This window comes from Acanthochromis polyacanthus, chromosome 7 (assembly GCF_021347895.1).
Source record: "Acanthochromis polyacanthus isolate Apoly-LR-REF ecotype Palm Island chromosome 7, KAUST_Apoly_ChrSc, whole genome shotgun sequence".
In the NCBI taxonomy this organism is placed as follows: Eukaryota; Metazoa; Chordata; class Actinopteri; family Pomacentridae; genus Acanthochromis; species Acanthochromis polyacanthus.
This window is the reverse complement of record NC_067119.1, coordinates 13,767,991-13,795,621: the sequence shown is the minus strand read 5'-3', so window position 1 is coordinate 13,795,621 and position 27,631 is coordinate 13,767,991. Positions and strand designations below refer to the sequence as shown.

The window sequence follows — 27,631 nt, the reverse complement described above, 5'->3', positions numbered from 1 at the left end:
GGGTCTGTGCGCGTTCGTGCGTGCGCGCCTCTGAGTGGAGAAAAGAGGGGGGAGTCACGTCGCTGACATTTCCAAGCTCCGGCTCTGATTGGCTCTTATTTGAGGAAGCTCACGGGTTCTTTCAACTAATAAGCGCCTCCCCGTCGCTCTAAAGGACATTATAATGCAAGGGACCTCCTTTTTTAACCACAAACCGAATTTTCGTTCATTTAGACGATATATACTTTTTAAATTGCCCCCAAAGTTGTAGGATTTTTTTGGAGCGCATTTTCGCCCTGGAGCGGTACGCGATGCTCTCTCACGCCGACCTCCTGGATGCTCGGCTCGGTGAGTTATCATCACTAAACTCCGGCCCTAAACTCCAGTGTAAGATTCCAACTTCTTGTTCAATCTTGTGATAAAGTGATAGATAGGCTGTGTAGTTAATTGTATTAACAGATAAGTGTTTGTTCGTTTTTTATCGTTGATCAAAGCTATTCTTTACAGTAATTTATCAGTGGCAAAATGACAGTATAAAAGTATGGGTTGAGTATAGGCTGATATTTTGTCATTTAACCTGCTTGTTCTGCTTGTAACTTTCATTTAAAGATCTGTAAGATTTGCCTCGTGTTTACCCCAAATCCTCTCTCCTCCTCATCCTCTCAGGGATGAAGGATGCTGCAGAGTTACTCGGACACCGAGAGGCTCTCAAGTGCCGGCTGGGAGGTGGAGTGCCGGACCAGGGGCATCCGGGAGACATGGCCCCTGGTTCGGACTCTGTGGAGGGGACCACTCTCCTGCCGGGCGAAGACATCGCCACAGTGGGATCCAACTCTGCCGGTATGCCGGTGAACGGGAAGGAGCAAGAGAAGCAGCAGCAGCAGCCGCAGCAGAACTCCAGTCAGACCGCCAGCCAGCAGAAACAGAAGCGGCACAGGACGCGCTTCACGCCGGCGCAGCTCAACGAGCTGGAGCGCAGCTTCGCCAAAACCCACTACCCTGATATCTTCATGAGGGAGGAACTGGCGCTGAGGATCGGTCTCACCGAGTCCAGAGTTCAGGTAAACACTTGAGCAATGTGGAGGATTTCACGGGACGCAGCGTGGCGAGGCAGGGTGTGGCTTTGGGTCCAGATTTGGTCATGCATGGTCTGTAAATGTCCAGAAATCATCCTTTAAATCAAAGTGGGAGACAAAAAGCAAAATAGACACGACAGGATCCAGAGCGAGTGTCCGTTTGTGAAATATATTTTGGTCTCATCTAATATTTAGAATGTGTATTTAGTTATATGTGTTTAGTTAGCTGTCACTGATCCTCGTCTCCAAAATTTTGGGTGCAAGAGAACTCAGTACACTACATCAAACCATAAATTAGTTATACTACTGTGAAAACTGTCCACTTTAAACGACAGAACCCTTTATTCTATTCAGATTTATGACTAGTGCAATATTGTGCTTCAGTAACTATGAAATTCTTGTGCGTAAAAAAGAGAAGAGGATTCCTTGTGCTCTAATATTCCAGGAACACTTGATTTAGAAAATAAAGCAACTGAAAATTATTTTAATATCATTATATGGTTCTAATGTGCCATAGTTCGTCAAAGCTTAAGCCGATAGTGCTCAATGTTTTGTATAAAGAACCCGAACCCCTTGTAATATAGAAAGAGCTCTCTCCAAGGTGCTGAAACATTTCTCATATCAAGTCAGAATATTGTGTTTGAAACCTCAAAAGCATTTAGTTCACTTTTACCATTTTCAGAAAATAATATGGAGACTGACTACTGAAATGGGGAAACTGGAGCTGGCAACGTTCCTCAGTTCTTACTTTAGATTTGCGTTTTTGGTTCTTTATCTTTCCATACAACTTCAAAATCTAGACTTGCAGTAATAAAATTAAGTAGGTGGCATCAAGGCTTTGATTGTTGTTTTCATAGTATTTTACTTAAATTTTTGCCAACACATTGCACATTCTATTCTACAATACATCATTAACATCTTTTTCTCACAAATCTGCCTCCACTTTTACTCAAAATGATTAAACTGAGATTATTTAATTGCTTCTATTTTGGCGAAAACTGAAGCTATAAATCTTTTTTTTCCGAACACACACGGTGCTTGTTTTTTTGTTTGTTTGTTTGTTTTTTTAACAAGCAGTGAGGAACATACCAGGCTTTAATAAACCAAACACATTATCAACCAATTTCAGTCTTATTTATAACAGTGAACGGGTTATTAACCAGTGATGTGAAATTCATGCAAATTATCCCGCTGAAAGCAATAAAAGCGGTGTAATCATTAGTCACCTTAATAATCAATCCGTTTTCTCGCATCCAGCGCTGCGTCCTGAGCGGCTGCCTGTTGGTCAACATTAGTGCAGGGCCGCGCAGGTGCAGCCTTCGGTGGGCGTTTTGCGCGCCTCCGCAGCCTCTCCGTTAAAATGCTCCATCAGCGACGTCTTAATAGGACTCAAGAATATATTGTACTTTTTTTTTATAATGGAATGAGAAATTGCATTTTCTTTCCCCCGGAGTGTAATGGGTTTGGGCGACGTTTCACGGCTGGCTGAGCGGAATGAGAGCGAGATTTCACTTTTAATACGGAGGCATCGACTCACGGCCTTACGCGCGCATTAATCACAGCCGAAGATGATGAAATCTTTATAAAGCTTCTGCGTGCGTGTTTTTTAAGCTGTGTAAGTGGGTCGGTGTGGGTCTATCGCGACTGCATGGGTCACCCAGGCCTATATTTTCCACGTAGGCTGCGTGTACAGTGATGCGGTCCATTTGTATTTAAGCCTTCACACCATATTTAGGGGCAATTTTTCAGTTAATCTGCCTGTAAATAAGATGTTGGAAAGATAAATAGTTGGACTCACTGCTGCGGAACACCAATAATAACCCCATCTGGGAAGATCTTTCTGTATTTTATTTACAATTAAAAATCGAAAATTGGCTGTTGCACCCACATAAAGTGCTCATTATTTTAAAATCCTATTTTGAAAAGTGTCTCTTGAGCTTAGAAAGGCTGTATAATAATTACAGTTACTAAAATTTATCAGTGACACTAGCTATTGGACAGCAACCCCTCACAGTAGTTATTTTGCAATACACTGAAGGCAGTTTCTCTCCAATGAAGGAAGGTCTGTCTTGATTTCTTGTTAATTTAGTTTGGCTGCTCAACACACAATACAGACCACATTTAGAACATACATGCTGGAGAATGTGTGTTGCTGTTTCTGTCATTTCTGTCGCATAAAATAAATAAATGCATTTCTTGTATTAATATTAACAGAGCATAATGTCTTTTTAAAGCTCTACAGTTTGTCTTAGCTGTGACCATGTATTACTAATATTATTGTGCGTAAAAGTACTATTTGTAGCATGGCTGCAGGAACATCCACTTTGCTGCCATCATTATGGTGTAATGCAAACACTGAACCAGATATGTTCCATATGTTCCACAGTCCCTCTGATGTTTTTTTTTTTCTCTCTCTCTCTCTCTGTTTTCAGGTTTGGTTTCAGAACAGACGCGCTAAGTGGAAGAAAAGGAAGAAGACCACCAACGTTTTCCGCGCCCCTGGGACGCTGCTCCCTACACCAGGCTTGCCACAGTTCTCTGCCGCGGCCGCCATGGAGAACAGCCTGTGTTCCTTCCACGCCAACGACTCTCGCTGGGCCACGGGGATGCCGGGGGTCTCCCAGCTGCAGCTCCCGCCGGCCCTGGGTCGTCAGCCGGGCATGGCGCAGTCTCTGTCACAGTGCAGCCTGGGTCCAGGCCCGCCTCCAAACTCCATGGGTCTCTCCAACGGCCTGTCCTCCAACGGCTCCGGCCTGCAGTCCCACCTCTACCAGTCGCATTTCCCAGGAATGTCGGCCTCTCTCTCCGGCCCCACGAACGTATCGGGCTCCCCGCAGCTGTGTAGCTCCCCGGACAGTGACATGTGGAGAGGGACAAGCATCGCGTCACTAAGGCGCAAAGCGCTGGAGCACACAGTGTCCATGAGCTTCACTTAGTGACTTTTCACCCCAACCACACCCTTCTCCTAAGTCCCTCTCCCAGCCTCACCCTGCGGCTCTTTTTTTTTTTTTCAGTTTTTATTCACGCTATTTAGATCCAAACAAAGAACGAGTGAACTAATCAGGCCTGAAATGTGAGAAAATGGAGATAAGTGAGACTTCATTATACAAAAAAATAAAAGGACAACAGTGATGGACAAATGGAGGAAAGCAAACTTGGGTTTGGGGTTATTTATTTGTTAATTCAAAAGGATTTTATCAACTATTGATGATAAATACTATTGTAATGATCTCTAAACTATAGGCCCTAATTACTGAGAGCCAACAATCGTCGTATTTGCGTTTTCATTGAGTGTGTCTTTACGCACACGTTATTGTGTTCAGGTGACGTTGTGTTCTGTCAAACGGTTATTTATAATTGGGATTGGGTATACATTTTGGTAACAGCCTACCACACACGCACCAAACTGACGGTGAGCCTCTCGGCGTGGCTCTCAGGCCTGCACTGTGCATGTGGATTTAATAATTAAAGGAGAACATGGTGCCCACTCAGACCGAACCGGTGCTTTTGTTAGGTGACCTCAGTCTCGTTTGCATGAGACGGGAGCATAAATCTGAATAGGGAAAAAAAAAACAATATGATCTTTCAGTAGGCCTACTCTGTTTTAGGATGTTTTGTGTAGATAAAACATTCTTGCTATGTACCCGCTGGTCTTTTTTGTGACATGTTTTAACTTATTGTATGTGCTATAACTTGACACATTTCTTAAATGTTTGATCTTACATCGAAATGCACCACATTGAAGGGTTTGTACCAATTTCAAAATGAACAAACGAATAAAAGTAATTTTCAAGAATGTCAAAAACAAGAATGATGTATGTCTCCATTCTAATTTTGTATAAAATCTTATGGCCTTTGGAGAATGTTCGGATCGTTCGCGCGTTTTTGTGCGTAACTGCATTTTTAAAACGTATTTTTGTTACAGATTTCCACTGCTTGTGGTCATTGCTCAGTGACCTACAGAGCTGTTTTTACAGTGCTGATGGGGTGACAGGGTTAAAGGGTTTATGAAGGGTGACTGGTCTCATGGTGGCAGACAGCAGCGGTAAAGATGTCAGAGCTGTGATGTGACGGTCATTGCTTTAAACCGTGACGGTCATCCCACTGAGCGGACTGGACGGACTGGAGGCTGTAAAGAAAACACCAGCCTGGAGTCTGTATGACCTCTATGTTCAGTCTAAGGCTTGCTGCTGTGTTTCTGGCTTGCAAAAAAGACATTACTTAGTTGATCTAGTCAAAATACCTTAATTAGAATATCCAAAGGGGTCACTATAGGAATTCCAGATGTGGTGAAAATACCGAGACCACCTGATTCCTATAGGACTATTAGAGGAATGCCTGTTATTGCAAATGACACCACTTTATTTTATTAATACCTTACTTAATTTATCATCTACTTGTATCTCGGTCAAAGTTTATTCTGTTTGCATCAGGAAGCAAAGGATGGACACTTTGTCTACCACTGGTTTCCAAACAGCAATTTGTAGACATAAAACTGAAATAGCTTAAGTTTAGATTCATTCATTGTGTTTGAATCTCTACATAGCTTTCATATGATTGTTCACACGGTTTTCATTTTGGAAACTGGTTTGTGCCAGATGCCCAAACTTGGGGTGTCTGTGGAACATTGTTTAGACTGCTACCTTTGACCCTCACCAGTGTTTTAGCAGTATGTAACTCTTCAAGTTTACTTGAGATCAGTGAAGCAGAAAACACTGGGAGACAGCTATAGCTCTATGGATCCAAACACAAGCTGACCCTGTGTTGTGTCAACTTTAGAGAAATCAATAAACTTGCAACCATTTTGCAAGAGGGACTGTGAAAATATTCGGCATATAGAACTAAAGACTGTGCGTTTGCAATAAAATGTTCATGCACAAACAGCTGTTAATGGGGGGCACTGCCACCTGTGCACCAACCATCATCCCACTGAAGTGATGAGCCCCAAAATAACAAGCAATACTTATAATTAAATAAATTAATGACAAAAATGTTGATTTGGGTGTTATCTAGAAAAGAGGATAACATCCGTGGAGTATTTTGCAATTTCACATGGTTGAAAATCGAGGTACACGTGCATGTGTTTATCTATGCCCAGTAGGCCTACAGTTATTTTATACAGCGTTGGCAACTAAATTGGCAGAATGGATTAAAATATAGTTGCGCTAATGTTTTTTAAAGCCACAAAGAAACACAGCCTGCAAAGACATTCATGAATCTAAACTCATTACCATCCTAAATCTGGTAAACTGGCATGTTTTCATTATTTATGATCCATTATCACTCCAAGCTTGTGTAGTGTTGACCACATTACATGCACGTCACAAGAAAAACAAAATACCAACAATATTAACTAGTTTAGCCTTTACACCTTTTGATCATTTGACATTTATTTGAAATTCCTCATTACTTGCCAATCAGTTCTGCAATAACAAATAAAATCAAATAAACTCTCACCCTGTTTGCTTCGCTTTAATTTTAAATTCTCCTGATGTGAGATGTAATGTCTATAAACTCAGAAGTAGCTCCGAATGAAGTAAATAAAATTTTTCCATTATGAGAGTGAGCGGATCTCACTGTCTGTGTCAAAGAGTATAAGTGTCAACTTGAGCCTGAAATCACAGCAGCTCAAATTAATCAGCGAGTTAACCTCATCTCGTTGCCAGCGCTGAGGCCAATTTATGGTCACGGGACTGTAATTGATGAGATATGGCATTACCATAAGCAGTCCCACTGCCTGTAAACTTATAATTGGAGTTTCTGTAACAATGCTGGGAGGTTAAACAAAGGATTAATCATAATTAACAAAATATATTACTTTTCCCTTATTAAACAGTTGGTTCCCACCTTTTCTATTAACATAAATTTGTTTGCAGTAATTTGCTGAATTATTGAAAATACCAACCCAAGTCAAGACCCTGAAAAATTAATTTATTCCTCTTTGTGTTTTCACATTTGTGTGTGTGTGTGTGTAAAAGAGAGAAACCTCATGTTTCTGCGATAGTCTTGCAGATAATTAGCTTGAATGAAGTAGTCTGAAGTTCTCCAACATACAATAAAAAAAAAAAAAATTGTCATTATTTACTGTGCTATTTGGAAGTTTGCTGTGTAGCACAAAAATTACAAAGCAATTATATTTACATGCTGATTCAATGATAGCTCAGACTGTTATTTTGCAGGTTGGGAGAAAAGTAGAAATAACTCGACAGGAAAGGAGAACCTCATAACTGAAAATCACTTTTACTTGCATAAATTTACAGTCAGTTCATTATGTATTTAGAAAAAAAATAGATAAGTTGGTTTAAAAAGTTGACACTCAATATTGCAGGGAAATGGTGTAATCCATTACTAGTGTAAATCAGACATATAAATGGATGTTGCACCAATTTATTAATAGAAAAGAAGTGACTAGCCTTTTCTGTTTCATGTTGCATTTCAAAATAAATTGTCATCTTGAAAACACATAAAAAAACTGATCAATGCCACTTTTATTTTTGAAATTTATCAACAAATTGCATTATAACTCCCAGCCGTTGCTGCTTTATCTTGTATATCTGATTTTTGCATTACCCATCCTAGCAGGACTCAACATTTTTTTCTTCTTTTTTTCAGAATAAATGCAGGATGCCCACCCTTCCTTCCTTCCTCCAGAGGCATGCAATTACAAGATACTGCATGACAGCTGATCAACCAGCCAGACTGACTGCTGCTCCACCCATCCCGGCTGGAGGAGCTGCAGCGGCGCTCCTGTTGTTCTGGTACATCTAGCTCTATGCGTGGCTCAGCCCACCAGATCCGGCCCCTGTGCTGACTACTGTGTCCTGGGCTGCAGTAACAGATGTGAAATCACATTACCCAAACGCTGCAATTAGTCTCACTCGCTCGCGGGTTAATGAGTTTGTGGAAATGTGCGACCCATTCCTCATTAGGTAATTTCTCATGCACTGATGAGAGAGGGAGAGAGATGTGGGTATAGCAACTTAGTAGAAATGGCACATAGTCTGCTGCAACACATACTGTAAAGCAAAAGAAGGGGGCGAGGGGCTTTTCTGATGCTCACAAATGCAAAAAACTTAATCTCACCTATAGCCAAATGTAAAATTCCAAATTTCACACTGTCAAACCTTCTGCATTTGCACCTAGGAGTTCCATTACAGAGGGTTTGTGAAGCAGCTTCTGGGGTTGCATCAGTGTGTCTCATTAAGGACTCACTATGCTTATTTCCCTGCTGCGAGGCCACAGAGCCTGTGTGTGAATAGACAGCCTGGGGCAAAGCTCTGTCAGGACACAATGGACGACAACAAAAGAACTAATTAGCAATCAATTACCGACGTGTTTCTGTCCTGCACCTTTTATCTGGTTAGTTAGAGTGTAGAGCAGGTTACCACCACTCAACATGTCCCTTTCACACACACACACAGACCACCTGCTGCCTGAGTGTGTGTGTGGCTTTTGGTGAATTTGGATTATTGCACGGATATATGTGGTTACCCAGTGATGCTCAGTTTAATGGAGGAGAATGTAACCTCTCTGCTGCGTGGGATAAAGGTGAAAAATCTTCAAATTAATCCAATTTAGGCCCTTTAGAGGAAGTTGCTTTTCACCGTGTCTGCACCTAAGAGCGTCAAAGATAGTTGTTCATTAGGTTCATCTGTGCCAATCAGCCTCTAAACTCCCCTTTATTGTATCTCATTGCTTCCGTTCATTGTTGCAATTACTTGTAGTTGATGTAAGTTTCGACCAAAGAGGAAATTTCTGCCATTAATGAACACTGAATCTGCAATTTCATAAAAACACAGTGTAGATGAAGTAGATTTAGTGTCTAATTTGAGCATGTGGCTTGCTCATTTTGACTTCTCTCTGTGTCTAACGTACACACACACACACACACAGTGACATCTGGGGGGAAAGTGTGCTGTGAGGAGGCTGCGAGTGCCTCTCATGATAACAACTCTGCATCTCAACAACCTACATCCATCATCATCAACACTAACATCTGCTCTGAGCCTCAGCCTTAAATCTCTTTCTACTCCCCCAACCCTTTACCTCTCTCTACTTTCCACCCTCTCTCCCCCTTTCCTCACTCTCTCCTTTTCTTCCTCAGCTTCCGTTTGGTCCGTCTTTTTGCCTCCGGACCAAAAAAGGTCCTTTATTTTTTTAAACCCTTCTCCAAAATCTGCTCCTTCCAAATTTCCCTCATCTGCATATTATGTGAAGATGTGTTTTGTGTTTCAACCACCCTTAAAAATCAATATTTAATGATGATGTTATCAGTGCTTTTATGTGTAATTTAGCTGGAGTGTCAGTATGAATGAGATTCTGTCAGCTTTATGACGTCAAGCATTTATTTTCTGTTAATGGGTGCTCCTGGTGGTACACAAACCAAAACCCAGCGGACGTCTGATGGATTTGTCTGTTTCATTTCTGTTCATGCATGCAATTACAGCCATGCTTGCAAGCATACTCTACATGTCTACCTACCAACACGCACACAGACACACACACACACAGTCAAGATGATTATACAATCCAAGAAATCTAATTAGTAAGTATAAATGCGAGAAATATTAAACAAGGAAATTGTAAATAAATTCCATAAATACTAGACTTTGAAGCTTTATAGTGTCAGAGCAAGACAGCGAATGCATCACTGAACTGTTCACATTAGTTTGATCCTAAAACACAATCAATCAAAGCAGCTGTTTGTTGCAAAACACCACGGCACTGTCTGATTTTGACATTTTCCCGATCCATGACAATTACTTCACCTCCTCAGCTCTGGGAGCCAACATTGTTGAGAGGCAATAATCATGATAGTTTTCTCAGTCATTTTTCTCCCAATAACAAGCCATTTTTAATCCAATTAGGAGTGCTAACGTGAGAGGCATAATACCACGGCCCCTGGGACAGATGAGAGAATATGCAGGACATTTATCCCGACAGTCAATATTGGATTTCTCACTAAGCAGCTGTGCCTGCTCTCTCTGACATTCTCCACCTCTGCACAGTGATCCGTCCTGATTAAACCGGCTTTTCTACTTTATCAACATTCATTACATGACCTGGTCATGCATGGCCACGGAAACCAGGAGTAGCAAAGTTACATGCCTCACGTTGGGGTTTTCCTGCTGCACTTTTTCTCTGTGTTCAACTGAAAAGTGAAAGATGATCTGTCACATGGTGCATTCTTTTTGAAATCATATTAACAGATAGGTGTGTTATGGTATTCCCCAAAAAGTTTCCTCATCAAGACTGAAAGGTTATATTGTTTTTTACCTGTTAAACCTGAAAAGGCAGGTTAAAACCAAAACTAGTTCTGTATTAAAATATAGTCCTGTGGTTCTAATACCCAGAAGTTCTTCGGTGTCTTTTCCTGATTTGGATTCCCTGATTTTAATTTAATTTTAAGGATGGAAAATTCACATTTCCACTCATGTTTATTGTTTTTGTTCAGTTCACTCACCCCTGCTGAGGCGCAGAAAAAATAATTTAGTGTGAAAACACTTTAGGGTAAGAAAGCAACAAAGAGCTGTCAGCACCTTGATGCCAACAGCAGCTAAACATTGCCACCTTGTGGTGGCTGTTGGATAGATCTCAGTCCTGTAAAAAAAATGATTTTTATTCATTCTTACAATTATTTATTAATTTTTTTAGAACATAAAGACTAGACAGATGTCAATAGATTTCTCATCTCGGTATCACATAGTGAAATATGTCTGTTAACTCTACAGAGAGTCGCACAATTATTGTTCCATCAAAACTTAGCTAATAAAACACAGAAAATGCAAAGAAAGAGGGCTGCTGTTTATAGCTGATTGCAGTCAATACATTTATGCAGTGCACTGAATCATTGTCATTGAGTGTATTGATTATGTGGACTAATCAATGTTTATTAGGCAGGATAAGACCGGCTAGACCACAGTGGAGGCTGAATGATGAAGGAACACGTTTACTCAGTGTCACAGGCCCACCCACCTGCCCTGAGCAGACCTGCTGCAGAGAATCAGGAAACTTCTACCAGGGAAACTAAAATTATATGGTAATTATTTTTATGAAAATTGAATGTTTTAACCTTCTAAGATCATATGGATTATGAATTATGTATCATGTATCTTGAAATTATATGATGGCCTAAGAGGGGGCTGAACTTGATAAGCTTTGCTTCCTTTAGCCCCTTCTCGAACTTGCACTTTGTAATAGTATGCCATTTTTTTTTCCCATTACACATAATATTTGTTTTTATGTATGTGCTTGTTTGAGAAAAATAAAAATCAGTCAATCAATCAGTTAGACAACATACACTTTATATGTTTATAATGTTTGAATATATTTGTTTTTGAAAAAGGTTAAAAGCTTAACAACATGGAGGCGGAGTTATAATTACTCACACTCAGCCAAAAGTATTTGCACTTGACCTAAACCAAAATCATTTGATCTAAAAGAGGAAGAGTTTGTCTTTCAAAAGCTCCATTAAATGCTCTGCATATGCAGTTATGAACAACAATTTTACATACATTTGTACAGACTGTGTATATTGTTGCAGTCTTGGGTTTCCAGTTACTCCTATAGCACTTCATTTACTCTAATGGAATAATTAAATCTCATGCAATAATTGTGCATTTTGGTTCTTTCAAAGATTCATTATAGGGCTACTGGAAATATGAGAAAATCTGTTTGGTCAAAATAAAAATCCAGCAAAGACAATATTTGGTTAAATGTCATTTGGCCATTTTCACCCCAACTAGACCCTTTTGGTAGCTGTCTACCAGCTTCTAGATGTATCTTTGAACACCCCTCTTGACAGAATTGGTGCAGTTCAACTAAATTTGTTGACTTTTTGACACAGACTTGTTTCTTCAGCACAGTCTACAGGTTCTCAATAGGATTAAAGCCAGGACTTTGGGGAGAGCAGTCTAAAAACTTCAATTATAGCATGGTTGGCTCTTCCTGCACCTAAACCATTACAACCTCGGTGCACTGTTCGTGTGTGTTGGCCAACAGGTGCTCGAGGAAACCACTCATCCACAATATTAAGCAATTCAGAGAAAAAGGCAAAAAGGCAGTTGATGCTCTGCTGTTTTATTATTATTTTATGCACCTGTAATCGGAGGCAGTCACCACTTGCAACTGAAAAGATGATTTCCAAAGTTCAATGTCTGACATATCGGAGCCTCTTGAGACTTTGTACAAACAGGAGTGTGGCTTGCAGAACACAACTGCAGTCTGGAAAAACAGGAAGTACTCCTAATTTGTTAACCCGGCAGGTACGCAATTACGCACCAAAGCAATAACTGCAAGAACAGCAGAAGTATTTGCATCTTTATATATCCACTTGTCTGATTGAGAGTGGCTTGTTAGTTTGCAGTCATCTTATAACAGAACAGATTATTAGTGTCCTTTTATAATTTTAGGGCTTAAGAACGGGTTCAGATGAGTTAGTAATGAGTGAGATGTGGGGACAGGAAACATTATGAGAGACTCCAGTTGCATCAGTTACACATGGAGGATAAAAATGGAAAGTGATGATTTTTTGACTTTGCACTATTTTCTCATTAATAGACAAGGCTGGGGTTTATTATTAAGCAATGATCTTAGTCTCTCTTAGTTTTACTGATTGTATTTCCTTGGGAAAAGCAATTCCTTGTTGCTGCAGAGCAATTATTCCACATTGCATGCTGTAATTATACTATTATGCAGAATTATTTTCATTATTTGTATGTATCGTCAATCATGCATTTTTAAAACATACCAAAGAGCACATAATGCTCGTCACAATGAATTCCACCGGCTGATTTTGGTCTGTGCAATACCTCAGCATCAGCAAACCTTTTGAACAATATCCAGGTATTTTTAATAATTAACAGGATCAAAGTTTGTCCAACAATCTTGTCAATAATCCAGTAAAATACCAGAAAATACGTGCAAAGCTAAGACCACTTTCATTTCAAGTTTCCTTAAAGTCTCCTTAATGTACAGTATCTCTGACCCATCAGTGCTTCATTATAATTTATTCTGACTACAAAATAGATGAAAGACTGTAACTGGCAAAAGCAAACAAACAGGCCGACGTCAGATGGGAGTCACCAGACCTCCCCTGAAGAACTCCACTGGAAGGTAATTAAAAGAAGAGTGTGTTATCCATCGCTCCTCATTAATGCACACTGAATTAACCGCTTTCAGGGGAGAGGAATGGGGAGGAGGGGACAGGGGAGAAAAATCCATGCAGACTTTAAAGCAATCTCTCTCTGTCAGGTCGGTCCAAATGGGGAGGGTCAGCTCATTACAGCCCCCACAGGAGATGAATGGGTCAGTCAGGCAGCGAGGAGAGCCGGGCTGGACCGCTGTGTTGACAGACAGATCCGCAAGAACAAGAAGTGTGTGTGTGTGGAAAAGAGAGGCGACACACAACGAACAACAGAGCAAAAAATACTTAGCTATATGTGCTATCTGCAGCAGGGAGCAGGTGTGCAGGAAGAGGCTGCATGCTGAGCTGTAAGGCCGGGTTAGGACTCTAATGTCTGGAGTCAACAATCACTGTGATTTGACTTTGACCACATGGAGGGGCAACTGTCACATCCAGCCAGCTGAGGCTATCATCTCACACACACAATTCAAGACACACTCCTTCAAATTTGCCATTGCTAGGAAAATTCTCTTGCACACAGTCTGTTGCGTTTTTAAGAAGACACTCACCTGCAGCTCCATTGAAAAGTTGAGTCTTATTCATGCATATGTGGCATTAAGATAAACCTCATCAGCCCCAAATTATTAAGCCTATTCCTTTGTTTGCCACCAGATGGGGTAGTAGTCTTGTTGGGATGGAGGCAGCTGGCACTTCTACTTGGATTTCTTTTAATAGTGAGGGCGTTCATGCTTTCTGAATGAATTTTATGATAAATAGATTTGAATTTCATGATGCGTTTTCACCAGCGTCAGAGCCTGGACAGCTTCCAACTTGATTTGAACATTCACTGATTTGAACAGCTGGGTTTTTGTCAGTCTGTGTTTTTATGTCCTATGTATGTAATACTCGAGGACAGTGTCAGTTTTTCTCATGTAATTTTCATGCATTTGTCTGCATTTTTTAAACGATTTCTTCATTGTGGCACATTTGTGCAAACAGTTCATTTCAGGGCAGCACAGAATGTTAATTTGTGAACTCATTCAGGATTTTCAAGTAAAAGAGTCGGGGTTTGGGGGTGGTAATAGGGGAAAGGAGGTTGGAAACGATTATATGAGATTAGATTAGACGATGAAATCTGCAAATAGACCAGCATCAAGCGAATTGATATATCTGCTCGTCATTTAGAGCAGTATAATGAGACTGTGGGGTTACTTGTTCATTAAAATTTTATTGATTCATTTAATAAATTGGATTTAAACAATTACAGTATGTATCACGGCACCACATCACACACATCACAGCGTTTGTGTGAAATCGCCAAGGGACAAGCACTTAGCACACATACACACATCATGTAACATTTTTCTAACATTTTCCTCTTCCTCTGCTGTCATTCACATTAGCGAAACACACTTTAGCAGAGAGGCCACAGCTAATAGGTTCAGACATCTCTGGAACACACAGACTCTGTAAGATGACTAATTATTATCACTGACTACTGGCTTTTAAATGAAAGTAATACACCTTGAATAGGTCAGCAGTGTTTTAAGACAGCAGGCTGAGGGGCTGTTTGACTAAATGTTATTAAGTTTCATTCATGTGGGGTTTTTTTTGTTTGTTGCCCTGCATGTGACATCACAGACCTTCATCACTATGAGAACATGCCAGCTACCATTAGCTACTGATAATTGCACACACAGTCTCTTATCCTCATTTCAGATGAATGTGAGAAAGTGAGAGCTGCTGCGTCAGATGTGTGTATGAACAGCATGCAAACATCTCTTACACTCAGCTACGTCTGAATTTGACCTTTTCCACTGGCGGCACGGACACTCAAAATTAGCCTCATCTAAATGAATCTGTGATGTCACTACAAACTGAATTACATCTCAGCCTTTATCTCCTGCCTACTCCCATTCTGGTCCTATTTGTTCTTCATGTTGCGCAATATATGACTCACTCCACAGTTTGTTCTTGTTCTGTTGAAGGGTGTTTTTGGAAATGCAGCGGTGCATTTGTAATTGTCTATCTGTCTGGCTGGTCAGAAAAACACAAGAAGAAAATGTTCCAGGTGGAGCATCACTGGTCAAGTATTAACAGAGCAAAGGGGTCATAGTGTGAATGTCTCTTCAAAACACCATCCCAGAACCACCAGTCTGATCATTTGCGAGTGTTTGAGTCTTGCAAAGCTGCCTGATTTCAGACACTTGTTGCAGAAGAAGAACATTATAAAAACTGAACAAATTCTGAATCCATAATTTATCTATTAGTGACTGAGAGACAGATCGGGGTCTTAAAAAGTAAGCAGTTGCCAAAGATGTGTCTTCTGTCTTGCTGAACACAATGAATCAAGAGCTTTCAGTGAAATTGGTCAAGTCTATGTAGAGGTCACGGAACACTGAACCCACAGCAGATGTTTAGAAAAAAGGAAGAGCTAAAACTGTTCCCACTGCAACTAGCAATCCATGAGTTTAAGTAAAGCTGGAAGATAGTCTAAAGCATTTTGAGGAAATTCTCTAACAAGGGATTTTATTAGTTTATGTAGAGATATTCAGATAAAGAAGCACTATGATACCAAATGAGAGTTAAAGCTCAGCAGAACCTCTTTCCTGCAAAATTTTTCTCTGATGCATGATCTGCAGACTTCACATTCAAACTTCATAAAGGGTTGTCACAAGCTTTTTATAGTGTCTGACCTCCCACAATCCTTCACTGACTTCCCACCCACAGACATTGTAAGTCATTTTGTTTGGATGCCTGGTGAGGTCTGAAGCTGCTGCTGCTGGAAATGAACCCGACATATGAGCAGTTTAACCTTTAATCTCCTTCAAAGTAAGCAGATGTGACATTCATGTAACGGTGTATGCAACATCAATATATTTCATGTATGAATTTTAAAAAAAGCAGATTTTAAATTTCTCGCTTCATTTGTCAGTGACTGTGCCCAAGCACAATGCTAACTATGATTGGATCAACAGTGAAGCTTTGCAGGCAGAAGTATTGAATTTACATTGACGCCTGGCATTGAAGCTAAACTGAAAGCACTCCTTATTTTGGATGTTGAATCATGACTGGCACTGCCTAAACACTGATTCATCCTTCATCTAAAAGGGTGTCTGGGATTGAATTAGTTGAGTTTGATGTCTTGAACCAATATTACACTGAATGACTGACAGAAATCAGACCAGAATACGAAACTTTATGTGAAATTTATATGAAAAGGGTAAAATAAAATAAAGATATAAGTCATAAGTCATATATATATTTGACAGTTTAGCAGGCATAAAATAGGCAGCACATCTAATAGATTTACATGCTTTTTTCTGTTCATCCCAGATTTTTTTCCTACTATTGTTGCCATTAACAATTAAGTCATATATAACAGTTTTTTTTTTATTGAATTTGGTTTACAGTATGACTTTAAATGAACCGAATTACATGCTGTTATTAGTTTCCCCACCGCCAAGCATATTTAAAAGCTGTAACTGCTTTAATTCACACATTATCCCTGTCAGTCCTCTCGGCTCAGTGTTTTACCCTCTGATGTAGGCCTGTCTGTCTGTCTGTCCGTCTGTGCTGCTATAAAAGCTGCCAGCTCGCAGCAGCAGCGTCGTTATTTTTCCTGCTCTGCTTCAGGAAACACTCCTTCAGCATGTCGGTGACTGTGCGCACACAGCTGCTCCTTTTTCTCATCTCCCTTTCATCAAGGATGGGGATCAGCCGCTACATCGAGGTACGACCCAGATTATTACAGTTGAACTAAAGCAAAGTGGGATTATTGATTAAGTCAGACATGTTGGAGTGACATCTGTAAAGTTTTTTTTCAAGTACAACTGAATTCTGTCGGTCTGTTTCTGTTCTGTTTTCTTTTATTGCTCAGGACAATGAAGCTTCAGATGGATTATATTCTCTGCTCAGTTTGGCCCAGAAAAGAGAATCGGAGGATTTTATTTTCCGCCGACCTCTCAGTAAGAAGTGCTCTAAACAGCAGCTGATTATACTTAACACTTCTGCCAAACTGCATGACATTATAAGTCTGTTAAATGATGAATTCATTGGCTGCACAGTGTCAATACAGCTACTTAAATACTAAATCTATTAATTATTAATCCATGCAAACATATTTACATGCATGCAGATTTTGTTCCTTAATTTTTGCACACTATCTGATAAAACTGATCACATATCACTTTGAGATTGTGACCAGTTTTTAAGATAAAGCTAAAATCCCACATTTTTTTGAATCCCTTATATGTTCAACAAGTAAAGTGTTGATTTGTATGAGTGTATGTTCATATGTTACCTGTGTTTCAGGGAACTAAACCTGTTTACATATTCATATTATGAGGACCTGCCTTCCTAGTGGGGACACAAAGCAAGTTTTAGTATGAGGACTTGGCTTATAGTAGTTAGGTAAAAGTTAGGTTACGTTTTCTGAAACATTTAATGTTTAATGATTTTCATCTACATGATAATGACTGAACTGTTGCTTCTGGGTGTGTTTTTGTGAAGTACAGAGACAGTTACTTTTGTTAAATCCAAATTCGAGTACGACCAAACACGGTCACTTTTGTTTAATTTCAAGATATTTTAAGATTCTGTGTCCCCCACTCAATGACACCAGGGTAAAGGGTAAGGTCTGGAGTTGGGCAAGCAGTATTTATGGTTAGAAGTCTTCAGGAAATCAATGTAAGTCAACGCAATGTCTAAAGTCTGTTAAGTCTAAAGTGATGGACACGTGACTGTGGGTACATTCGGTTTGTAGGGTGCTTGGACATGCTGGCCACTGATGGCTACTTCACCTTCGTTGCGTCTCGGCCACAGCTGACTTGTGCTGCTTTCATCATCGCTGAGCCCAGTGAAGTTATCAGTCTGGAGCTGACTGACGTCAGCATCGACTGCGGCGCTGGAGACTTCATAAAGGTCGGCCCACTCACCAGAAATAACTCCCACACACCCCCCAACTCAAGTGGAAGGCAGAAAGTTCAGGGCTTTTCAACTTAAACCCCCAGTTCTATTTCATCTTCCTCTCTTTGATTAAAATGATGCCAAACAGGGCTAAGGCGACGTTTAAGGGCCAAACACCACACTGGATCTGCATTGGTCACATTACCCAGAGCAAGTGTGGGATAAGAAGGCTTTAGTTCTGAAGCCAAGCCTGCCAGTTTCATTTCATGTGGGCCGAAGTGGTAAAAGGCATGACAGAGGAAAAGATGGATGTTAGAGTTTTATAATACAGACGGGGTTGACAGTCTGGGTCAAGATGGGATCTAGAAACCAGCAGCAGCTGAATACCACATCAGCTGCACACATCAGTCGCTTTTAGCAGGAGAGAAATGCTCAACACTAAACAGCAGCACCATGGTATTTTATTTTAGCACACTATCTGTAGAAATGAGATTTACAGAATATTTATAGGATTGTTGGATTATGCTTGTAATTAAATATGACTCACAAGCCAGCAGTGGAGATGGTGCTGTAAATGGTGCTGGAATAATAACTAGTACAGCTGAAGGAAAGCGATGTGAGTGACAAGTGATGCTGCCTTGTGTTAACTTTATCTTAACTAGCATAATTAAATACAACATGTGACTATTCAGTGTATAGTGTTCTACATTTTAAGTCAGCAGTCAAGTGATAAATGTCCATCTTTTTCACATTCTGCTGTGTTTAAAGAGTCCTGTAAATGGTATTTTTGTGTTTCCTATTAGGTATTTTCTTTTTCTTTTAGTACGCAAAATGATAAGTTGATTGTTTGTCATGGTTGGCTATTTATCTTTGCACCTGCTACAAGTTTCTATTCTACCAAAATAATGTTAAAGTTGCATATATTTGGACCCTTTTCTCAAGTAATGCTAACGATATCTTTAACTGAAAAGACACTGAGTGAGTGAAATCGTAAGTTACTAGAATGAGGACACAACATGTTTGTTTGTCATGAATATTTTTTATGATAAAAACCTGTCATAGTTCATATTTACTCCATATTGTATGTTTCTCTTATAGATGTTTGATGGGTGGGTTCTGAAGGGAGAGAAGTTTCCCAGCAGTCGAGATCACCCCCTCCCTCTCCACCAGCGCTACACAGACTACTGCTCCTCCACGGCACCAGGAGCCACCAGTCGCTCCTCTCAGAACGTTGCCATGATCTTCTTTCGCATTCACAGCCCTGACAGTGGCTTCACTCTTGCTGTCAAAAAGCTACACAACCCTTTCCGTGAGTTCCCCTGCACATCCCTGAGGTCAATTCATGGTCTAAAAGCAATAATTAAAAAAAACCATACAAAATAAAACATCCAGAAAAAGAAATTTAAATTGTAAACAAAAGACCTTGAATCTAAGTCAGACCTGTGTTGTTTATTTTTTGCATTTTAAAATGAGGGCATGACTGCTGGTGATTGCTTGTGTGCATGCATGTGTATTCGTCCTGGACATTTGTGCTCGGTCGAGCATTAATCAAGGCCGAGAGCGACGTGAGAGGGATGCACCTGTTTTCCAGCTGCTTGACAAACACGGTGTTAACACTGTGTCAAGCAACATAACAATCACTGTCGTGCTATGAGACAAAGAAAGAGCACTGACACTAAAAAGGGAGTTTGAATGGATTATCTATAGGTAAACAGCATAAATCCCAGGCCAGTGTGTGACGTCTTAGTCACATATTGACGATTACCTGCAGCTGTCCTCAATCTTGGCCTTTCAGTTTATCTAATTAAAGCTTCTCCTGTGTCACTATGGAAAATTTGGCCATTTACATGCAAAGATGTGATGTGCACATGACGCATTTTAGCAACAGTAAATATGTTTCAACATGTGTAGACCCTTTTTGGCCAAATATTTCACCTGTATTTGACAAGTAGATAACCGTATAACGCTGCTTAAGATGCTAAAGCGGTGGTGAGAGGCAACAGTTTAAGCCGATATTGGTCACATTAAAGGGGAACTTCGGTTTTTATCAACCTGGGGTCTGTTTCCATATGTAATTTCATACATGTGAGTGATGGAGAAATGAATTTTCGACATAGCTCCAGTATTTAGCCAGGCAGGCAGCTTAGCAGCTCAGCTAGCAGCTCGGCTAGCGAAAAGTATGGGGCAAGAGGCCCCCACGCGTCAAAGTCTGCCCTAACATGCTTTTGCCCCACACTGACCGGCTCAGATAGTCTCAATGAGTGTCCCACAACATACTAGAGATGAGAAGTGAACGAAAACCTCCACATTACCTGGCGATCGCTCTTTGTTGTGGTCTGTATCCAAATCTCAGGATGCTAGAATGCAAATCTCGTTCCGAAATCGCGCGATAGCTCGAGCTCTGAGCCAGTCAGTGTGGGGCAAAAGCACGTTAGGGCGGACTTTGACGCGGGGGGGCCTCTTGCCCCATACTTTTCGCTAGCCGAGCTGCTAGCTGAGCTGCTAAGCTGCCTGCCTGGCTAAATACTGGAGCTATGTTGAAAATTCATTTCTCCATCACTCACATGTATGAAATTACATATGGAAACAGACCCCAGGTTGAAAAAAAGCGAAGTTTCCCTTTAATTCTGTTCCTTTGTAAATGAGACAGCATAAAATAGCAAAACTCCGGCTCATTAAAAGTCACTGACCTCTTCTTTAAACCCTCGAATTGACCCTGCTCCTTCACCTCAGAAATATTTCTAAGTGAACAACATAACCTCAGGACTAAAGTGTTCCGAATCCTGCTGCTGCTTATTTACTCTACCATACGGTTATCAATTCAAATTTCATTATTTTCTTATTTTTGTCATCAGATCTGGAATTAGATTCCCATGCTCAGGCCTAATTGTGTCCCTTCCTTGCTGTCACCCTTGATCATGTCCAATTTGTGACATGAGGTGTCAATAATGAGTTTCTCAGCTGATGGGGAACTGTGAATTTGAAACGTCTCTTCGTGTGTGTGTGTTTGTGTGCAAAGCCTGCAACATCATGTCTCAGAGCCCAGAAGGCAGCTTCACCATGGTGATGCCACATCAGCGCAGGAACTGCAGCTTCTCCGTCATCTACCCTGTGGAGATACGACTGACAGAGCTCAGCCTGGGGCAGGCCAAAAGCAATGAGCTCAGCCCACAGGTAAGACACACACACAGCCTCCTCCTGTGAAAGACACTTCTTACTGAAAAAGGATAATGCGCTGAGACAGAAGTGTGGTTGAGACAGTCAGCTTTAAGGTTGACCACTGTAGTACCAAATGTCTCTGCAAACAGTTGTTAACAGAGAGTGATGTTCTGAGAGAAGCCAGTAAGGAGATTTACCTTTTAGCTCCAGCAATAACTCTAATGGTTTTGGAAAGTCATTAGTTCTGTTGCTCCTTCTTTCTAAGTCTTGGCGAGAAATTGAATAAGTGTAACTTCAAAAATGTCAAACTACTAACAAGTTAAAGTTTGTTTCTGTAATCAGACCTTATCCATATTGTATGTGTGGACATTACAGCATAGCCAACAAAATAAATATTGGCAGTGAGCTTCTGAAAATATTGTCACTGAAAGTCATCCAGCGTTTTGGAGAGTCCGTCCAAAAGTCAGCGTGTTTTTTTTTGGCAAGTAGACTGCTGAGCCACACTGCTGTTTGAGCACTAAATGTCACAGTTTGTAATTGTTAACCTCTCATATTGAATGTATAGGACAGCTGTAATCAAATTTCTAACAACAGATTATGTGAAAACGAAGCAATTATGTAAAAGAGTTTACTTTTAGTCTTGAACCAACATAGTTATTCAGTTGAAGCCACATCTTCCCTCCCCTTTACAAGCTTTATACCGATTTTTTTGTTGCTTGTTTCATTGTCAATCCTGAAACTTTGTTGTTTTGCTTCACTCTTGCTGCTCTCAGCTGTTTACAGTGGACAGTTAGCAACTAGCAGGTGAATATAATGAGCCATTTAGCAGCTAAAGAGCCACAACAGTTGCTAGAAACCTCTTCAACCAGCAGGAACGTGTATTGCATCACATGTTTCTTCAAGTATAAGAAATCTGTGTTTTTTTAAATACACAAAAATGTCAATAAAATATCAAAACAGGACGTGAATTTAAAAAATTAAAATCCTTGGAAGTACATTTTCATTAGGGAAATTATAATATATGAGAGTTAATTTCCATTATTTTGCTTTTTTTGGTGAAACAGCAACCATAATATTAGTATTTACAGTTCATATGCAGTAGGTACAAGACATGAGCCACACTTGGACTTGCTTGCCAACATTTTGCACCTCCATTGGTCAAAAACCCTCTACAGGCATCTAATTTTGTGGCAGTTTCCCATTCAGACTTGATAAAATGATGTGCTGACTTGAGCTGCACTTCAGAATCAAAATATTTTGATGATCTTTTCTGCAGAGACAGTTGTGGTCGGGCTGCTCGGGGTCAGGTGACTATGTGGAGCTGCTGGGAGGGAATGGGGTCGACACCTCCAAGATGTTCCCTGTAGCTGACCTCTGCTTCTCCCTCAGTGGGCTCGGTGAGTCTGCGCCAATCCATTTCACCTCCAATATGAAACTGTGGAAATCTGACTTCTTCTACAGGACACTATATTGTGTTTTTTGTGCTATGCTATCTTTAAAGCCTATGATATGCAGTCTCACTGTTTTTGGTTTTGTACTAATCTTCATTAAAAACTACTCAGCTTATTGTCACGTGTTTTGACAAAGACATTTAAACTAAATCCTGCTTCCCTGTTGTAGTCCCACACAATGTTCATGGTCATCTCATGATGAGAATGCTTCAGAATATAGTATACATGTGTTCTTACTAATTATCATATATTATGCAACAGATGAGTCCTTCAAAATAATAGCATCTCACATGGTGTGCTCACCAAGTATTCCTCTTGTTTAACATGACAAAAGCAAACTTTAATGTATTCCTCTATTTGCTGTAACACTTGTCCACATTGTTTCTGTTAGAAGTGTATGATCAAATCACTTTAATTAACCTTTAAAAGAACAATTTCTACATTTTGAGTCCCATTCTTTTTTTAGCATAGTTTATTACGCTAAATGCAAAAAGAGGAAACAACAGGCTTCAATTATAAATAAATTAACATTAGTCTTGTACATTGTACATTGGCAGTCCAGAGAGCAACAATGCTTAAAGTGCTTCAGTGTAAAGAATCTGTTTTTCTTGTTGGGTTTTTGTCCTGGTGGCCCTTCAGCCCAGATGAAGATCGGTTGTGATAACTCGGTGGTGAGGCTGGTTTCCAGTGGAAACTACATCAACCGTGTCTCCTTCCAGTACCGACTACTGGAACAGAACGAGCTTCCCAAGACCAGAGAGAACAATCTGGATAACTTCTGCTCTGTAGAATGAGATCACACACTGATGTACACACACATAACATACACTTGTGAGGATTCACACACAATCACACACTCATCCCGCTCTCTGTAAAAATGCCACTTTAATGAAAATGTCCTGTTGAACTAATGCCGTCAGTAAGTATTTTGTATTGTGTTTGCCAAATATTTTATTACATGACCTAACCATGTTAGCTTTGATCTTAGTGCATTTATTTAAAAAAATATATATTTTTTTTCATTTCAGAGTTCTAGGTGATGGTAGATTTCCACTTTGGTTTCTAGTCTTTTGTCATGAAAATCTGTCATACATGTTATTTCTTGCAGGAACGTTCCTTTCAGACCTCTCTGTTCTTATTTAATATGAGTTACAGTTTTACATCCCTGCCATCTTTCTCTTTATATTGCCTTGATAATTTCAAAAAATAAATATGACTTGCATGATAAAGCACATTTTTAAAGATCTGCTTTTGTAAGTCAATCTGTTTTTGAGCCTTCTCCAATGCCATTATAGTAGTATAGTATAATACTGCATATTTACGTGGTGTTTGCTAGTGTGTTTCTGCGGGAGCCATCTATTTTACCCAATAACCACATGACTACTATTCTCTTTAGAGCTGAAAACAATAATTTATTTCAGTCTTGTTCAGCATGTAATACAATAAGTGACATGCGTATGTAGCATTGTGTTTTTAATGTGGATATTTTATTGAATTATTTTTGTAAAAAAAAAAAAAAGCTGTTTGTGCATTGAACCTGCAGGTCTAATGCACAACAAGTTTTGGTTTTGATCAGGATTGTTGAGTAAGAAGATTTTAAAATAGGCCAGAAGATTCAAAACTTGATTTTCTACCCAGAAATGTGATGCCACTTAGGTTTGAATTGCCATGAAATTTGGCACAGACTAGGGCTGAAAGATTTGATGAGTACTTCATGCGATTTTTCTGAAGGATACTGCAGTTTGATTTGATACACACACACAAACACACACACACACACACACACATACACACGTGGACAAAATTGTTGGTACCCCTCAGTTAAAGAAGGAAAAACCCACAATTCTCACTGAAATCACTTGAAACTCACAAAAGTAACAATAAATAAAAATTTATTGAAAATTAAATAATCAAAATCAGCCGTCACTTTTGAATTGTTGATTAACATAATTATTTAAAAAAACAAACTAATGAAATAGGGCTGGACAAAAATGATGGTACCCATAACTTAATATTTTGTTGCACAACCTTTTGAGGCAATCACTGCAATTAAACGATTTCTGTATTTGTCAATGAGCGTTCTGCAGCTGTCAACAGGTATTTTGGCCCACTCCTCATGAGCAAACAGCTCCAGTTGTCTCAGGTTTGATGGGTGTCTTCTCCAAATGGCATGTTTCAGCTCCTTCTACATATGTTCAATGGGATTCAGATCTGGGCTCATAGAAGGCCACTTTAGAATAGTCCAACGCTTTTCTCTCAGCCATTCTTGGGTGTTTTTGGCGGTGTGTTTTGGATTGTTGTCCTGTTGGAAGACCCATGACCTGCGACTGAGACCAAGCTTTCTGACACTAGGCAGCACATTTCTCTCCAGAATGCCTTGATAGTCTTCAGATTTCATCGTACCTTGCACACTTTCAAGACACCCTGTGCCAGATGCAGCAAAGCAGCCCCAAAACATTACTGAGCCTCCTCCATGTTTCACCGTAGGGACAGTGTTCTTTTCTTCGTATGCTTGGTTTTTGAGTCTATGAACATAGAGTTGATGTGCCTTACCAAAAAGCTCCAGTTTGGTCTCATCTGTCCAAAGGACATTCTCCCAGAAGCTTTGTGGCTTGTCAACATGCATTTTTGCAAATTCCAGTCTGGCTTTTTTATGAGTTTTTTTCAGCAGTGGTGTCCTCCTTGGTCGTCTCCCATGAAGTCCACTTTGGCTCAAACAACGACGAATGGTGCGATCTGACACTGATGTACCTTGGCCTTGGAGTTCACCTTTAATTTCTTTGGAGGTTGCTCTGGGCTCTTTGGATACAATTCCAACGATCCGTCTCTTCAATTTGTCATCAATTTTCCTCTTGCGGCCACGTCCAGGGAGGTTGGCTACTGTCCCGTGGGTCTTGAACTTCTGAATAATATGAGCCACTGTTGTCACAGGAACTTCAAGCTGTTTAGAGATGGTCTTATAGCCTTTACCTTTAAGATGTTTGTCTATCATTTTTTTTCGGATGTCCTGGGACAATTCTCTCCTTCGCTTCCTGTTGTCCATGTTCAGTGTGGTACACACCTTTTCACCAAACAGCAGGGTGACTACTTGTCTCCCTTTAAATAGGCAGACTGACTGATTATGAGTTTGGAAACACCTGTGATGTCAATTAAATGACACACCTGAGTTAATCATGTCACTCTGGTCAAATAGTTTTCAATCTTTTATAGAGGTACCATCATTTTTGTCCAGGCCTGTTTCATTAGTTTGTTTTTTTAAATAATTATGTTAATCAACAATTCAAAAGTAATGGCTGTTTTTGATTATTTAATTTTCAATAAATTTTTATTTATTGTTACTTTTGTGAGTTTCAAGTGATTTCAGTGAGAATTGTGGGTTTTTCCTTCTTTAACTGAGGGGTACCAACAATTTTGTCCACGTGTGTATATATATTTCTAAATTAAGCTTTAATTTAATAATCCCTATGTAACAGATTTTAAATGTGATGGAGCATTACCACATGAGACAGTATGGGGCCAGCATGAATTTGTAAATCCATTTACAAGACAGTTCATGGTGTGATTATTAAATACTGTGTGTCACTGGTCTTGTGTTAGTCCAACCATGTAGATTACATTGATCAACAGGCAGCACAAACAACCCTTGAAATCTGCTTAAATTGAGTAAAAGTCAATTACAACAATAGTCTTATTATTTAAAAGCCCCCATATAACCTACATTTCAAATTTGAATTTTCCCTTTTGCATTGTTTCAATTTCAAATTTTTATTATTTTAGTGATTCCTTAACTTTTCAATCATCAACATCACCTGGTTTGAAATTTCAATGGTCCAAGATTTTGATTCATGACAGCAACAATTTTACTTCATTTTCTGTTCTGTAGCAAATGCTAGCCTGATAAGAAGTAAGAATGTAGGAAATATGCCTCCAGAATTAAGAAACTCATCTCTATGTATCAAAACATCATATATAGAAGGTTTTTTTTCAGTGAAAATGAAGGATAATGATGCATAAAACCCCAACCCTGCAAGTTGAGAGAATTAGTCCCTTAGGTTTGTTTCGTATAAAACTCAAGAAGTCTGAATACATGTTTTTGAGGTTGTCATGGGTATGCTGCAGTTTCAAGGAGAAAATGCTAGCCGTATTGTTCTTTGCTTATTTCATCCATAATATGTCTTCAAGCACATAAAACAACATAATTTGGACAGGTTATCAGGGTAAAAAACAACAAGATTTTCAACAGAGGGTGTGTTCTTTGTGCTCTTTGTTAGTGGTATGTGGTTTTGATAAACACAAGACTAGACTGTGTGGTGAAATCACTAATGTCATGTGGACATTGAGCGAATGACCTTGTTTTTGTAGCGGATATTACAGTGAATTTCCTTCACCGTGTTCGTCCAGAAATATTCTCAAAACAGACACTTCAACTCAAGTTCCAAGAAGACTAAAGTCTAATTTTAGCTCCGTTTATTGCAGTGTAGTCAGAAGAGATACTCTACTTGTGTGTAAATGTGAACATGTATGTGTATTCTACTGTATTAAAATATGTTCTTGGCAATCAGTATTAAGCAATGACGCATGCATTTCTCATATTTTTGTAATCCAATCTGTTCCAGGGAAAAAACTCTGAAATAGCTTCGATTGATCAATTCTCAATTCATAATTAAAAGGTTTAATTCAGAGAGCACAGAATAAAACAGCACAATGTTCTAAGACTGTGAGATTACAGGTTTGTGTGTGACCCCTCTCCATCACTGACGGTTCAACCCTAATCTCTTTTCTACTGTACAGCTGTGGATCCTCATTCTGAATGAATGTGCAGCTCTTAATGGGATTATCCCACAAGCCTCAGTGCTCTTATCCCCCTCAACATCCTTCTGACTGGCTCGCTTTTGATCTTCTCCTTACGTGGAATTAATCTCAAACCTGTTCAG

At 39.8% G+C, this 27,631-nt stretch overlaps 2 protein-coding genes and 1 long non-coding RNA gene across 4 annotated transcripts in view; all 3 read left to right on the top strand.

Annotated features, from left to right (window-relative positions):
• The window catches only part of LOC127534722 (uncharacterized), a 62,483-nt gene extending 51,221 nt beyond the window's left edge, over positions 1–11,262 (top strand). The window contains exon 3 of the long non-coding RNA XR_007943088.1: positions 7,668–11,262. This is a non-coding gene — a long non-coding RNA (uncharacterized LOC127534722). The remainder of the gene's footprint in view (positions 1–7,667) is intronic.
• On the top strand, positions 148–4,866 carry LOC110949969 (homeobox protein orthopedia B-like). 2 transcript variants are annotated; one of them, XM_022192318.2, is made up of 3 exons: positions 148–366; positions 646–1,040; positions 3,488–4,866. In XM_022192318.2, the coding sequence occupies exons 1-3, from the start codon at positions 291–293 to the stop codon at positions 3,989–3,991; spliced, it is 975 nt and encodes a 324-aa protein (XP_022048010.1). In that variant the 5' UTR covers positions 148–290; the 3' UTR covers positions 3,992–4,866. The 2 variants fall into 2 exon arrangements, with proteins under 2 accessions (XP_022048010.1, XP_022048011.1); XM_022192319.2 differs by having other exon boundaries at positions 150–327.
• Positions 11,263–16,772: 5,510 nt separating the features above from the next.
• Positions 16,773–27,261, top strand: LOC110949970 (corticotropin-releasing factor-binding protein-like). The gene is made up of 7 exons (XM_022192320.2): positions 16,773–16,912; positions 17,060–17,147; positions 17,945–18,102; positions 19,186–19,396; positions 21,107–21,261; positions 22,523–22,643; positions 23,337–27,261. Exons 1-7 carry the CDS (start codon positions 16,832–16,834, stop codon positions 23,489–23,491), a joined length of 969 nt encoding a protein of 322 aa, XP_022048012.1. The 5' UTR covers positions 16,773–16,831; the 3' UTR covers positions 23,492–27,261.
• The last annotated feature ends 370 nt before the right edge of the window (positions 27,262–27,631 follow it).